General features: G+C 38.0%; 1 protein-coding gene across 1 annotated transcript in view; it reads right to left on the bottom strand.

The window, feature by feature from the left end:
• The window catches only part of ADGRV1 (adhesion G protein-coupled receptor V1), a 556,842-nt gene extending 547,335 nt beyond the window's left edge, over positions 1-9,507 (bottom strand). Inside the window, exon 1 of the mRNA XM_064376126.1 lies at positions 9,430-9,507. Within this exon, the coding sequence (XP_064232196.1) occupies positions 9,430-9,451 (22 nt within the window). The 5' untranslated portion in view covers positions 9,452-9,507. The remainder of the gene's footprint in view (positions 1-9,429) is intronic.
• Positions 9,508-16,818: the final 7,311 nt, after the last annotated feature.

Raw genomic sequence — 16,818 nt, 5'->3', positions numbered from 1 at the left:
TAGACAATTCAACAATTATAGTTAGTGGCTTTAGTACCCCATGTTCAATAATGAATAGAACAACTAAATAAAAGATGAACAAGAGATTAAAAAATACTATAAATTAACTAGACAATACACTTCTACAGAACACTTCATCCCACAACAGCAGAATACATATCTTAACAAGTACACACAAAGCAGTGTCTAGAATAGATAATATATAAGGCCCTAAACCAAGTCTCAATACATTTAAAGGACTCTAATCATACAAAGTATCTCCTCCAACCATAAGAGAATGAGAATAGAAATAAGAGAAAAAAAGTGGAAAATACACAAACATGTTGAAATATTAAATAGTACACTCCTAAGTGACCAAAGGATCAAAAAAGAAAGCACAATGTAAATTAGAAAATAATTTGAGATTAATGAAAATAAAATCATAATATACCAAAACGTATGGGATGCACCTAAAGCAATGCTTGGAGAAGAATTTACAGGCATAAATGCATATATTTAAAAAAAAGAAAGATCTCAAATAACCTAAACTGCCACCTTAAGAAAGTAGAAAAAACAGGCCAACTAAATCCACATCAAGCAGAAGGAAAGAAAGAAAAAATATTTAAGTGGAAATAAATAAAATATAGAAAAGAAATACAATAGAGAAAATCAACAAAAGTAAAAGTTGGTACTTTGAAAAGATAACAAAAGTGACGGGGCACAGTGGCTCACGCCTGTAATCGGGAGGCTGAGGCAGGTGGATCACTTGAGGTCAGGAGTTTGAGACCAGCCTGGCCAACATGGTGAAACCCTGTCTATCCTAAAAATACAAAAATTAGCTGGGCATGGTAATATGCACCTGTAATCCCAGCTACTTGGGAGGCTGAGGCAGGAGAATCACTTGAACCCAGGAGGCAGAGGTTGCAGTGAGCTAAGATCGCACCACTGGACTCTGCCTGGGCGACAGAGCAAGACTCGGTCAAAAAAAAAAAAAAAGATTAAAAAACTGGCAAAACTTTGGCTAGACTACGGAAAAAAAGGAAGAAGATTTGAATTTTAAAACGAGAAATTCGAAAAGGGTCATTGCTAACAACTTTACAGAAATAAAACTGAGTATATAAAGCATGACCATGAACAATTGTATGCCATCAAATTAGATAACCTAAAAGTAAGCAAATCCTTAGGAAGATACAAACATTCAAGATACAAACATCCAAAATTAACTTAAAATAAATTAAAAATCTGAATATGCCCATAACAATCAAACAGATTGAATTAGTAATCACAAAACTTACCATGAAGAAAGTCCAGGACCAGATGGTTTCATTGGTGAATTCTACCAAATGTTTAAGGAATAATTAACATCAACCCTTCACAAATTTAAAAATATATTATGAAAAACAAGACTTCCCAAAGCATTTTATAAGGCCAGTATTACCCTGATACTAAAACCAGACACAGACATTATGGGGGGGAAAAAAGAAACACCTAAAAAAAAAACTAAGACAAATACCGTTTATTAATATTGACACAAAACTCTTAACAAAATACTAGCAAACCAAATACAGTAACATATAAAACAAATTATATGCGATATAACCAAGTTAGATCTATCCAGGAATGCAACATTGGTTCACCATCAAGAACCAATTAATGCAATGTACCAAATTAATAGAAAAAAGCAGAGGGAATTACATGATCATCTTGACCGACACAAAAAAGCACTTGAAAAAATTCTACATCGTTTTATTTTACAAACTAGGAATCAAGGAGTAATTTTTCAATCTGACAAAGATTAGCTATAAAGGGTATCCACATCATACTTAATGCTGAAAGATCAAACATTTTCTCTCTAAGATCACAGGACAAGACAAGGATCTCAGCTTTCATCATTTCCATTCAGCACTTTACTGGAAGTTCTAGGCAGTACAATTAGGCAAGAAAAAGAAATAAAAGACATCCTTGGAAAAGATAAATTAAACTATCTCTATCTGCAGATGACATAATATTGAATATAGAAAATCCTAAAGACGTCACACATAAAAAATAAATTAGTTCAGCAAGGTTACAGGATACAAAATCAATATACAAGAATCAATTGTTATTTTCTTTACATTAGTAATGAACAATTAAAAAATTAAATTAAGAAAATAATTCCATTTACCATATAATTAATAAAACAACAAAATGCTTAGGAAGAAATTTAACAAAAGATGTAAAATAATCAAGACTGTGAGGTACTGGCAGAAAGACAGACAACTAGATCAATGAAATAGAGTTGAGTTCAGAAACAAAACCATACATTGATAGTCAATTAATTTTTGACAATGGAGCCAAGCCAACTCAGTGATGAAAGAATAATTTATTTGGCAAATGGAACCTGGACAATTAGATATCTACATGCAAATGAAGGAAGCTAGACCCTTATATCATATTAAAAAATTAACACAAAATGAAATAAAAACCTAAATGTAAAAGCTTTCACTATAAAACTCTTAGATGAAAACATAGGTATAAATCTTTGTGACCTTGTATCAGGCAACAGCTGTTTAGCTGTGACATCAAATGCATAAGCAACCAAAGAAACATTATTCATCAAAATTAAAGACTTTTTGCTTCAAAGGACACCATCAAGAAAATAAAAGACAACCCACACAATGAAAAAACTTGCAAATGATGTTATCTGATAAGGGATTAGTATCTACAGTATGTGAAGATTTCTTGTAACTCAATAAAAAACAAAAAAAACCTATTTTTTAAATGGGCAAAAAATGTGAATAGAAATTTCTCCAAAGAAGATACACAAATGACCAACAAGCATATGAAAAGGCTTCTACAACATTAGTCATTAGGGAAATACAAGCCAAAACCGAATGAGACACCGCTTCACACCTAATAGGATGGTTAACATAAAAAAGACAGAGAGAAACTGAAACTCTCATAAATTGCTGATGGGCATATAAAATGGTAAACACACTTTGGAAAACAGTTGGAAATTTTTCAAAAAATGAAGCATAAGATGACAATATGACCTAGCAATTCCACTCCTAGATGTGTAACCAAGAGAACAAAACACGTCTGCTTAGAAAAACTTGTACAAATAGTAGCATTATTTATAATAGTCAAAAAGTAAAAGAAACTCATTCATCTATTTGTAAATGCTTAAATGAAAGTTCTTTGAGAAGCCAAGGTGGGTGGGCCACCTGAGGTCAGGAGTTCAAGATCAGCCTGGCCAACATGGCAAAAGCCTCTCTACTAAATTTACAAAACAATTATCTAAGTGTGGCGGCAGGCACCTGTAATCCCAGATAATCAGGAGGCTATGGCAGGAGAATTGCTTGAACCAGAGAGGCAGAGGTTACAGTGAGTCAAGATGGTGCCACTGCACTCCAGCCTGGGTGACAAGAGTGAGACTCTGTCTCAAAAAAAAAAACAAAACAAAACCAAAAAAAATCAGTGCTGGGAATACAGGAGTGAGCCACCATGCCCAGCCCCAACTTTTTAAATATATTAAATACCATGAAAATGTAAATATTGAAAGGTGATTTTTTTAATATATGTGAATTATATCTCAATTTAAAATACAATCCAACCTTCTCTGCACTTCCAGCCATCTCTTTTTCTTCCTTCAACTTTTCTAGTCAGGTTAATCTAACATGTGTCTGGGGCTAGACACTTGTATTATTCATGCCTCTACACCTTTCACCTAAGCTATTCCCAGGCCTTTCTATCTCTTTCCACTCCCTCTCCTCTGTCATTTTTCAAAGTCCCAATCAAGCCCCATTTTTTCCAGAACACTCTCCAACCTTAGCTTACTAGTCTGCCAGAGAACCAATAAGCTCTCTCCATTTCATTCCATCAACACTGTTGAATTTAGTTAAATAAAACTAATCATTCTAACTATAACGGTAATAAAAGCTTTATAATCACAGATTGGAAATATAGATGAAAATCAATTCTTTCACATATGTTCTCAAAACTAAACTGATCACTTGTAAGACTTATACCTAAAACATTTCTATTATGCCTTATTTCAGTTAAACATTATTTGAAGAATGGGAAATGTATTATTTTACTTCCAAATAATTATATAAGTATAGCTATGCAAAAATAGTATTGTGTAAAAAGATGAGCTATACTGAATTACTGATCCATGACATGGATTACAGGATAATATCATTCTAATTATCCTAACAAAAGGATTAGCATACCATACAGTGGATTCTTCACAGGAATATGAGTGTATACATGAAGTACATTAATACTACCTAATTGTCAAAATTCATGACTAAAGAAGCTGACACAATCTTATTTTCAATTAGCACACAGTACAAAACCTTTATTTCCACAATATGCCTCAGAGCACTTATTCATTTGTTGTAACACTTAAGAATCTTTTCTCTTTTACACTTATTTCCCACAGAATTCTTTCTGGCATAAAGAAATTGCACCTTCTTTGTTAATTTTGAGTCATGTTAACTGAATTAATGCCAGTATGTATGCCCTATGCTTATTGTGCATACTGCACGCAGAAATAAACCATTAACAGTGCACACAATGACTTTCTGGAGTTGCATTTTATTTGAAGCTATTCTGTCTTTCAACCTGTGCCACATTTCAATAATGACTATTTATAATTACAGTCATCCCTTTATTTGCTTGGGATTTCATTTTCCTTGCCCTATGGCACCCTACAGTTGAAGGCAAGGAAAACTCTCCATTGATTAGTTATTTAAGACCAGCAACAATAACTATGCTGGAAAGAAGGCTGCTTGGAGAGGATTACATAAGACCTAGCACTCAACAGCCTCAGACAGAGAGCAGCAAATTATAAATCCAAGTACTTCGTTGCATGTAACCAAATTGGCTAGTTGAAATGCTAATTGCCTTTCAGCAAAACTAAAGACAGACAGGGGACCTTGTGCTTCAGAGAATGAAATGCATTTTTACTCCACTTCTATACCATTGTCTTGCTGAGAATCATTTGAAATCTATTCATAAAGGTAGCTCTTTCCCTAACCTTTAAAATGTGGGAAATTTATTTAGCCCCTACCAGCACCTCAGACATGCTGATGTGCCAAGATGCGAACAGATGGTTGGATTAAAGCCATGTTAAGCCCCTAATAAAGTGAAGCATGAAAAATCTCTCTGCTCAAATGTATAGTATAAACCAAGAAAATATGCCTAGGGAAAGAAGTTTTGAATAACAGATAGGTTTATGAAATTAACCAAAAATCATAATCTTCAAAACAAATGTTATCAATGTAATTACATTTGAAGGAGAGCTATCATCTCTCTCAAAGAGATGCCTCAACTTTTCTTTATACTTAATAATTTTGTGAGTATTACTTCAAAACCCATTTATGGACAATGATTCCAGCAGCCAGTGTTTCCCTTTAATATAAAAGAGGGTCCATTCTAGCTTTTCAGAATCCTGAATAAATGCATGAGAAATGCCCTATCAGCATCTTGCCCTCGCTTTGAGGTAAAGCCAGACTTACGCCTGACTGCACCAGAAAAGGGCCCCATGACCACCTGCCCAGCAGCTGGGGGAGAGACTTAGTCTGGTACATTTTTAAGTGTATAGTGTGTCACAGTAGAATCAGAAAACACAGCCTTTGTATTACCACAGCCGTTTGTGCCTCAGCTCCACCCTTCTCCTCCTCTACCACACCTAACTCAGGACAACAGAGCTGGGGTGCTGTGGCTTCCTGTGTGGCCTAACATCTTGGCATACTGGGGAACCCTCCACGCATGCAAAAGATGCTCCCTGTGCTCCCAATCCTACCTTGTGAAAGGAAAAAATTAGGCATGCAATGTGAGGAAATCAACTTTCTGTACTACTCCATTCTACAAGGAGTAGACTCTGGTTTATTAGTTGTATGTTTATTTTCAATGCTCAACAACTATCTTTATTTATATAAAGTCTGAACTGCCCAGGAGTAATGGAATACTAAGACTAAATCAAACTTTACTGTAAATGGTTTCAATAAATAATCACGCTCTCACCCTGATTCGACAGGAGTTAAGAGAAGAAAGAGCCCTCTGGCTGGATGTTTACCAAAACCTTTAGACTGGGGAGGTTCTGGTGACTTTTCTTTATTTCTTTACTGTCTAAATTTCCTGCATAACTTTGCATTATCTTTGCAGTCAGAAAAAAAAGTTATTTCTAAATCAAAAGAACAGAGTGGGGGTGGGATAAATGGAACTGTGTGTGATACTTAGCTATGTGATTTTCCCCCCAAAATCAGGGAAACACAGTTGGGCACGGTGGCTCACGCCTGTGATCCCGGCACTTTGGGAGGCTGAGGCAGGTGGATCATCTGAGGTTGGGAGTTCAAAACCAGCCTGGCCAGCTGGTGAAACCCCATCTCTACTAAAAATACAAAATCAGCCAGGCATGATGGTACATGCCTGTAATCCCAGCTACTCGGGAGGCTGAGGCAGGAGAATTGCTTGAATCCGGGAGGCGGAGATCATGGTGAGCTGAGATCGTGCCATTGCACTCCAGCCTGGGCAACAAGAGCAAAACTCCATCTCAAAAAAAAAAAAAAAAAAAAAAATCAGGGAAATATACATCCAAATCTCTCCATGTTAACGCACTGCATTTTATAACCAAATTAAACAATTATCTAAGAAGCTCACTATACTTTGTGATCATCTGTAAATTGTCTAGTTGCCCTCTACATGAAGTGAAAAACGGTTATGGTATTATGCTTCCACTATGTAGATTTCAGACCTGGTACCTAAAATAATGACTTATAAAGGCAAATAAGCAACAAAGTAATTTATTCAATAGATTAACCATTATGTTAAACCCTGTAGATATTACATAAGAGAAATATATAATACAGTCACTGTCTTCAAGGATTTTGCATCCTAATGGGGCAACCTTGAAATTTTAAATAAAAGTATGGCAGCGAGATAAGAAAGGGCATGAGGTGGCATTTGTTTGAGTGACAACAAATCAAAGAATTAATGACCAAGTTAAGCCATTAGGATACTTCTTATCTAATAGTTTATGAGAACGTACAGGTGACTAAAACGTGTGACCTTAAGTGGATCTCTTAACTTTTCTAGGTCTCAGCTTCCTCAAAATAAAGAGTTGGTTTAGTTTGGCTCCAAGTCTCCTTCCAGTGCTTCAAGATTTCATGTTATGTTCATAGCCTAAGAATTTTAGAACAATGAACCATCACACATTTAATTTAAGATAAAAAGTATTTTCTTTGTGGGTCCTCCCACAGCATAAATCTTTCTGCCTCAGTTTCTTCATCTGCAAATCAGAATAATACTATTTAATTTGTGATTCAATATAAAATTACACTAATAAAGAGCTTAAGAGAATTCCTGGCATACAATGTATATTCAATAAATGTGGCATACTATTATCATTCAACATGGTAATATGAACAAAAGAGTTCAGTCACAGCTAATTCCGCTCTGAACACCCTTTTTTCTTGGGTGTAAGCATTTTTATCTAGTAGAAAGACATCTGGCATAGTTAATATTAGCGTTTGCTTAATATTAGCTTCTGCTCTCTCACTTTTTTCTAGTAGTTATTTTTATTACTGTAAAAGCATTTGTGTTCCAAATACATCTCATATTATCACTTTCTGAAAATAAATACAATTGGCATTCAATTAATATACAGCATAAATGTGTAACTTATTAAGATACAATAAACGGAGATTGATACAGCACCAAAAATTTAATAGTATCAAAACTCAGTGATACATAACTTACCTTTGCCCCACAAGATTACTTCAGTTTATAGGCAATTTTAGCTTTCAATTATATTCAGTATAGTATACGTACTAAGGGCATTTGGGAAAAATATTTGACCCAGTTCTTATAAACTCGAATTCTGGGCAAGGAGCTTAAACTTTTCATTCTTCAGTATCATTATCTATAAATTGAGATATACTACTCTTCAATTTATGATGGTATTGTGTTAAATAAGATAATCTATATAAACGGTTTCTAAGAATTCACTACATAGCATGCATTCATTAAGGAGTGACTGCTATATTTATTCATCATGAAAATGAGAAAACGGAGATAGGATTCAGTTGTACTTCCGCTGCATTTTTTTAAAGTGTATATATAGTGGTTACTTCTTATAAAAGTAATATAATTTCAGAGATATAATATTTTTAGCTGAAATAAACCTTTGCAATCACCTAGCCCAATTACTTTATTTTATAAATGAAGAAACTAATGCCTGGAAGGATGGGTGAATGTCCAAAGTCACCGTGTGTTAATGGCAGAGCCAAAACATTACACCTGATCACAAATATCTAATATATTTTATTATAACACAGTTCAGAGTGTATTTGACATCTCCCTGTAACCTACATTTTTCTCAAATTATATAGGCGGAATAGTTTGACACTTAGCCTAAGAAATTACCCCAGAATAAATTATTGGTGTTCAGTTGTATCCTGCCTCAGATATCATTTTTTCTCTTCTTTATGATCTGTTGGAAGTTTTTTGCTGTTGTTTGATCTGATTATTTTGATAAATTACACACAAAAGGAGAAAAAAGCACTTTAATAATTTAAAGTAATCATAACTTCAGTAAGAATTTCTAATCATCCTGTATTAGTTAAGGTATTTTTTGACTTGCAGCCTAATTTTCAGTAATTACACATCCTTAAAATTTGATATCAGTTTCTAAAAGAGTGTGCAGCATACTAATAACTACATTACACACATTTTGAAGGCTGTGGATTTCAAGAAGTGGGAAAAGTTGGTTTAAAACAAGTTACATAGGATAAGTTAATATATCTTAAAATCAATTTTCCCCTGACAAACACTGCTATAATTTCTTGGTTTTAAGAAAAAATCAATTTTGAGATAGTTTTTAAAATTAAAAATATATACGCTTTTATATTATATGTACATGTATGTTATTCTATAACTCCACGTTAATCCCAAGCTCCCTAAAATCAATATATTTCACTGAAATTCTTCGACGCAGTCATTATTTTGGAACATAAACAAGACTCCTTAAGTTTATCTCACCCTTCCCATTATCAATTATTACCTACGGCGCGCCGTTCTTGGTCTGTTATTTTCCAGATAGACTTTTTAAAATTAAAGCTAGGGTTCGGGTTTCAAACAGGCAGAAAAAAGGGAAAGGAAACTTTTCACTCTGCTCATTCACCTCTCACTTTCCCTGAGATCCAGCATCTTTAGAAGGCGCGAGTAGGGGGTGCAGGAACCTAACGCTCCCTGCAAAGCCGCAGCGTGAGACAGAACCGACAGGAGCAGCTATTCCCTGTTACCCGCAGCCCGCGGCGCCGGGTGCGCGCCCAGCCTCCCTGCGCCAGGCAGTGGCCCGCCCTCCGCGCCGTCCTCGCCGCCCACCTCCTGCAACAGGTGCTGATGCTGAGGCGCTCCTCTGGGGCACCGCCATGCTCGCAGCACGACCCCTCAGCCATAGCCTACCTGACCCCAGGAACACCGACATCCGCGTGCTCCCAGCGGTCCCCGCTGGCCCTCCCTTCACACACCCTCGCTTTGCCAGCCTCTCGCTCCAGTACGTACTCCTAGCCGGGGCTGCTGATTCTTACTCCGCTACGGGATCAGGAGGAGGGCTCCATCCTCCTCCCCTTTCTCCACCTCCCCGCCTCCTCCCCCTGCGTCCTCCCTCTGCTCCAATAGGACCCGTGGCTCCCGGGGCAGCGCTCACCTGACCAGCGGAGCGGGGGTGGCCGCCCAGGGCAGCGCACACTGCTCTGCGCAGCAGGCAGCCAGGTCCACGCTCCGGCGTCGTGAACACCCTGCCTTGGCCATCCCTAATGGACTCTTCCAGCAGCGAGACGCCTAAGCTGACCTGCCTGGGCTCGGGAGCGCTCGAGTCCTGCCTCAGCCTGCACTCCCAGCCGAAGTGCGCGGTCAGCGCTTTCTAGTCGTTTCTTTGGCTAAACTTTCTAGTTGCCCCCTTGGGCACGAGGAACTCACCATGTGGACAGCGGTGCACACGCTCTGGATACTCCACTGTAAGCAATTCCTAGTTTTCTTTCTGGGAAGAAAACCCGTTTACTGAGTCTTGTTCCGTTCCTAAAAGAATATTTCTTTTCATGTTGACCGAAGCACTCCCTAAGTTTACCCAATAAGAATTTGAGCATAAATTGAAATATCAGAAAGGACGGATCTACCGCCAACTGAACTTATAAAGCAGGGATTGAGGTCAACATCTGGGATAAATTATCTGTCTCCTCGTTTAAAAGATACGATTATTAATTCCTAACTCATAAGGCTGTTAGTAGATTAACGAGACTGTGTGTGAAATGCAACTCTTTACAGTACACCTGGCACGTGGTAAACCTCGGCAAATGTTGCTTATTTTTACCAGTGCTCAAAGGTAAAGGCCCAATGTCAGACCATACCATTAGCAATGTGCACATCCCCACCTGCACCAGAGATTTTTAAAGCAAATGCTGCATTATTAGAATCACGGAAGTTTCAAACTGGGAGCAAGGGGAAAGATTAGCAGTCCAACACCAATTCACCGCTTTTTATAGACAAAAAAAAAAAAAAGGTTCTCAATCTCCTCATTTTAAATGCAGCTCACACAAGTACTCTTCCTAATTGGAACAGGAATAACTAGTTACTTTGTGTTACATACTGCTGTCCAGGGACACTAATTTAGCGTTATTATGAGCTGTTGCTGAACACTTCCTCTGAAAGCTGCGATACTCAACAAACAGCTGGGTATCCAAGGGCAAGTTTGTTCAGGCTAAATGATTCTTACACAGAAACGTGTAGGAATGCAAATGACACATCAAGGCACTGGGAAAGGTAGGGAGAAGAGCAACCTAGGTGATCCAGGAGATTGAACAGCTTTCCTATGAGGCTCAACTACAAAGGTCGGACCTGGGTCTAGAAGCTTTAAATCCACAAGCATATTAGCAGAGGAGACCCAGACAGACATGCTTACCAAATCCTGCCGTATATGAACGGTAACTTCAAAGCAACTTAAAGTGAAAACAGTGAATCAATTATCCATGTAGGCACATGTAAAACAGAAAACAAAAACAGAAAAATGTTTTCTTACTGATCATTTAAAACGTCTTACTAAAATGTATATTCAGCCCACAGTGTTGTTTAATTAGTATTTGTAAAGGCTTTATTTGTGACTAAATATTAATTTATTAAGACCCTGGCAAAGTCAATGTCTACCAACTAAATATTTCATCCTAATTTTTGTTTCACCAAGTCTCATGATTAAAACACATTCCCCACATCTGAACTTACTCAGCCTGGATATTTACTTTGTGTATAATATTACCCTAGGCACTGTGATGGGTAAATGAAAATTTACACCCTCACCCAGTCTACCTCAGGGAACTAAGTAATTGATTAACAATTATTACCAAGTGTTTAGGAAGCAGAAGACTCTGGAAGGCACTGTGGGAAAAACAGTTATCTCTAAAACAACCCTAAATTTATTGAGTTTGCACTCTTTTTGGGGCGAAAGTTAATCAACCAAAAAGCAGAATATGCCATGCAATAAACGAGCCACTCAGAGTGTTAGAAATCTCTAGGAAGAAAAGAGTATATGGATTGCTGAAGGCTTCTCCAAAAAGCTTTGCTTTGAAGAATATACACAAGAACCCACAAGAAGCAACATAGTTGGTAATTTTGGTACAAATACTTGACAAAGTAGTGTAAATGCTCTCAAATGCTGAAATTATTAAACAAATGCTCATTGAACTTAAATCCAAACTCCTTACAAGGACCAGGAGACCTCACATAATTCTCTTCTGCTTTTCTTCTCCAGCCTCATCTAGTACCACTTTTTCCCCATTTCACTGTGTTCCTATCACACTGACGCTTCTTTCTTTGGTTCAAACACAACAAAATTGTTTCTGCCTCCAAGACTTTGCCCAAGCTTTTCCCTCTGCCAGGTACATTGATCCTGAAGAGCTTCATATGGCTGGCTCTTTCTATCATAGCCCTCATTTGAGGGGTAACTCAACTATCTCTTCCTTGGAAGCACCTTCCCTGATAACTTTCACCACCACTCTCAGCCACTACCCTGTTCTATTTAATTTCTTTAATTTATGCCTAACAAATATCCTGTTTGCTTATTAAGATATTTAGGTGTTCCGTCTGTCCATAAAAATGAAAGCTCCATGGGGGTAGCTTCCATGTGTCTCTCATTTGAGCTTTATACTCAGTAGCTAGAATAGTCTCTGGGATATAGTAGAAATTCAGTACATGAAGTAAAGAGGGAAAGGGGGAAGGGAGGGAGGGAAGACAGAAGGAAGGAAGGAAGGAAGGAAGGAAGGAAGGAAGGCTGGCTAATATAACAAGGTTCTGTGAATAACCTGAAAGTCTGTCATATTAAAAAGTTTCCCAGAGCTCATTTTTCATTTCTTTATATTTCACATTCCAACCTTACAAAACATAAGACTTGATGCCATGTACAATACAAATATGCCTGAATCAGAGATACTTTAAACCTCATCCATCATTACAACTTAGAAAGCCTTTGTTCTACAAATCATGCTTTGATATAGAAGGAGGAGGAGGAGGAAAGGAAAAACATTACTAGGCACCTGGGGGTGGGAGGTGTCAGGTGCTACTGAGAAATAAGTGTGTTGAAAGGAAAGTTGAAGATTCTAAAGACAAAATGAGCCCAATTCCTAATTCTGCCAAAAAGTAACATTGGTGAAATGTAGACCTTTTCTCCTACAGTACAATTCATCAAAATCAATTCAATAGCTCTAAATTTCACACAGTAAAGAGAAATTAATTTTCTTAAACCCAATAAGAAAAGTACTGATGTCATACAGTTTTCCTTCCTATTCCAATTTAATTAGTCTTATAAATCTTCTGAAAAGATCTTTTTATTCCCTTGAAAAAGGTATTTCTCATATCCTAGGTTTCACATATCTAAGTTTAGGCATGCGTAAAGGAATTTCACCAAAGCAACAAAATCAAGCTTTAGGCAATATCTTCTCCCTCTTACCCTCCAAAAGTAAAAGTAGGATAATACTTCAAGATTACCCAAATCTGCCTCTCAGAGGCTTTTTCTGTTTGGGCCCTAGGTCCCAGATAGAGATAGAAAAAGTAGGGATTGTCAGGAGCCACAGACCTTCACTCCTCTTTCTCGCCCCACTCTTAAGTTCAGACCCACCTGGAATCTAAAAGTAAAATAAGGCACCCAGTCATCTCAACAGTCCTCCACCCCACTGCATTTGAACACTAATATGTAGTAACCTTCTCAATAAATTTTACTGTTTATCATTTTAGAACTCTATAATTGTCTTCATCCATTTTTGCATTGCTTTAAAGGAATACCTGAGGCTAGATAATCAGTAAAGAAAAGAGGTTCGTTTGGCTTACAGTTCTGCAGGCTGTACAAGAAGCATGGCACCAGCATCTGCTTCCGGTGAGGTCTTCAGCTGCTTCCACTCATGGTGAAAGGTAAAGCAGAGCTGGCAAGTGCAGAGCTCGTATGACAAGAGAGGAAGCCAGAGAGAGAACTGGGAAGTACCAGGCTCTTTTTAACAACCAGTTGTCTCAGCAACTAATAAAGCAGGAACTCACTCATGGACAGCACTAAGCCATTCATGAAGGATCCACCTCCTGGTGGAATCAAATACCTCTCATTAGCCTCCACCTCCAACATTGGGGATCAGACTTCAACATGAAGTTTGGAGGGGTCAAATGTCCAAACTATAGCAATAATGAAAAAACAAACAGAACTTAAATCCAAGTTTTCTCAAAGAGTCAGACACATAGTAGTAGGCTCTTACCATTTTTTGAATGAGCAATATGATTGAGCAAATGAGTGAGATGGAGGCCCCACTGTCAGAACCTAATTCAGAATTTGTAAGTCAAAGGAAATAATTTCCTGTCCCAAAGGGATCAGAGAATCCATTTAACAACTGAGACTACTTTAAGCCTGACAATCTGCTACTATGGCAGAAAAAGACAAATATTCTTGGGACTTTTGGAAATAAAAAGCCTCCAAAAATCTTAGCAAGTTCCTAAACAGTCTTTCACACAGAGCTATGTGTTGGTTCTGCTACTGACTCGGACATTCTGCTCCAAACTGGTTTTCGTTTAATTGATCTCCCACTTAATAATACTTAATAGCCTGCTGCCTCTAAGCTGCCAGACCTTGCTTTTTCTCTTCTTCCAATAGTACCATAATCCAGCTAGCTTCAATGAATATTTCAAATGAGTACCTATTTATTCAGGAGCATCATTAGACACTCAGAATGTGAATATGAACATGAGCAAAATATGATCTCTGCCTTCATCTAGTCCACTTCAAGTAGGAGAAAGAAGACATAAATTCAAAGTACAATGTGAACAGTCCTATCAGAGATATACAAGAACAGATGGTTCAAGGAAAGGAGGGAAGAGATTACTTGTTTGAATCAAGATGACTTTCCTCTTGGCTCATACAGAACTGTCACACCCACCCTGTTTCAGCTCCAGGACTTGCTGTTATCCTTCTGACAGAACAGCCAGGTGCTCCCAATCACCTCTACATGTAAGACCTGGGTTAGCCCTGCTATAACTGAGTCACCAGGTAACATGCAAACACAGTTTCAAATCTCTATGATTAAGTATCAGGAAACCTTAACTATAATATAAAGAGCCAGATAATCAGTATTTCAGTTCACTTCCATAGGCCACATAGTCTCTGTGGCAACTATTCAGCCTTGTCATTCATTATACTGTGAATTCACCCAAAGACAATATGAAAACATATGAGCCTGACTGTGTACTCAGAAAACTTATCTATAAAAAGTGGTGGTCAGAAAGGGCCCAAGGGTCATGGTGTGCCAATGCCTACTTTATGCAGAAACAAAAATTACTTAATTATCAAATCCTTTTTTGATATTGGTGTTTGTCCTAAATTGACTCACTCAAACATTTAGTAAGTGCCAATATTGCATAAAGCTTCAGAGATGTAAAGGTGAATAAGGACATGGTCCCAGCCCACAAGAAGCTTTCTGTAGCAGAATTTGCTGGCTTGTCCCACAAGGTTCCTCTATGTGTTACAGGTTATATATGTTGTAGCTCTGATTATTAAATCTGCACTATTCTGTTCTAGGTCCTCATTTTTGTCATCTTCTATTTCTTCTTTCTCTGCCTAGTTTTTGATCAGTGTTTTCACCTGACTCTCACACCTGCTATGGTCCAGATTCTGGTTAACTTCTTGCTTGATCTGATCTAGAATTCTGACTCTTACCAGACTTGCCCCAAATTCCTCATTCTCAACCTCTAAAAAAATGCAAACAACTATGATCAGCATCTGTACCCACAGGTACTTTGTGTTCACCTGCTTTGAACATTATGATATTATAAACCAATGCATCGAATGAGCCATTTTCTGCTCCCCTGGAACTGGTGATTAGCTACAATCTGAGACCAAAGAAACAAGTACCTGACTTCTAAAGAAAGCTGCCAACACTGGGAACAAAATCTGCTTCCAGAGCTTTCTTAGAAGTGAAAGGATTGACTATAGGACAATCACCTCCCTCTGTAGTCACCCCAAGGAGAAGGGAAAAAGGAAAGAAGCAGTCATAAGTAGTTAGCCTAGTGGGGAGGTTCTGGCTTCTCTCTTTTGTGCAGAGAGAGTAGAGAGTGAGAAACAGCAATTCATTTTCTCATTAGATGTCAATAACTTATTGATCTGCCCTGACCCTACCACTAAGAGGAAAGAGAATTTAAGAAATAAAGGTGGTAGGACCCAGAGAAGGACTGCAAGGGAGAAGACTCACTCATACCTTTGTACAGGGATGTGTAGATCTCCCATGAATTATGATACTGTGGAAGCTGCTTATGATCAAACTCTTGCCAATACCTGACAAGAGAACAGCCTATGTAGTGATAAGATCCCAGGAACAAGAGACGGTGTACTTCTGGGCAATAGCTAAAGGAGGTGGTTAAGGAAGAATGCACTTCAAGCAACCATACTATGGGTTAGGCTCACAGAAGCCAACAGAATTTACTGGTGTGCTTCTGGGAAAGTTAGTGTGCTGCTCACACAGACAGGAGATAGTCTGTTATCAAGAGAAGCAACCACAGCCCTAAAGAAAGGCACTGTACCTATAAGTATGTTAAATAAAAGGATGTTTGTCCTTTTCCTATTTTCCCACAGTATCCGGAAGAGTTAGGCTTTGAAAAGGAACAGGTAGAAAAGGGACTTCCTAAAACTAGAATCCCCATACACAGTGTTTCTCGCTCTCTCTCTCTCTCCCTCCCCCCAAATTGGTCTCTTGGAAGAGAAAGCTTTAAATATGGCTTGAGATTGGTGCTTTAAATTATATTGGAGTTAAGAAATCTGCCCAAGGGATTTGCTACCCAGTGAGAAAGAATTATTTGCCATAGGACACCTACAGAAGATACTGGAGATCACAATGCTGATTCATGTTTGAACCCCACTGAATTAAAATTCCTCAGTAAACCAGTTGTCTCACTATTTCTAAAAATGTTGCTATGGGACCAGGCCCGTGGCTCATGCCTGTAATCCCAGGACTTTGGGAGACTGAGGTGAGCGGATCACCTAAAGTCAGGAGTTTGAGAACAGTTTAGCCAACATGGCAAAACCCTGTCTCTATTAAAAAGGCAAAAATTAGCCTGGCAGGGTAGCAAGTGCCTGCAGTCCCTGCTATTCAGGAGGCTGAGGCAGAAGAATTGCAGGAATCCAGTAGGCGAAGGTTGCAGTGAGCTGAGATTATGCCATTGCACTCCATCCTGGGCAACAGAGTAAGACTCTGCCTCAAGAAACAAAAAAAGTTACTGTGAATTTGTTTCCCAGTTTTGCAAAGGGCAAAAGCCTCAAACCGCAAATGTGGGAAACAT

This window comes from Aotus nancymaae, unplaced genomic scaffold (genome assembly GCF_030222135.1).
Source record: "Aotus nancymaae isolate 86718 unplaced genomic scaffold, 86718_ANA_hifiasm-v0.15.2.pri h1tg000014l, whole genome shotgun sequence".
In the NCBI taxonomy this organism is placed as follows: Eukaryota; Metazoa; Chordata; class Mammalia; order Primates; family Aotidae; genus Aotus; species Aotus nancymaae.
The sequence above is the reverse complement of the archived record's forward strand: the minus strand, read 5'-3'. Positions and strand labels throughout refer to the sequence as shown.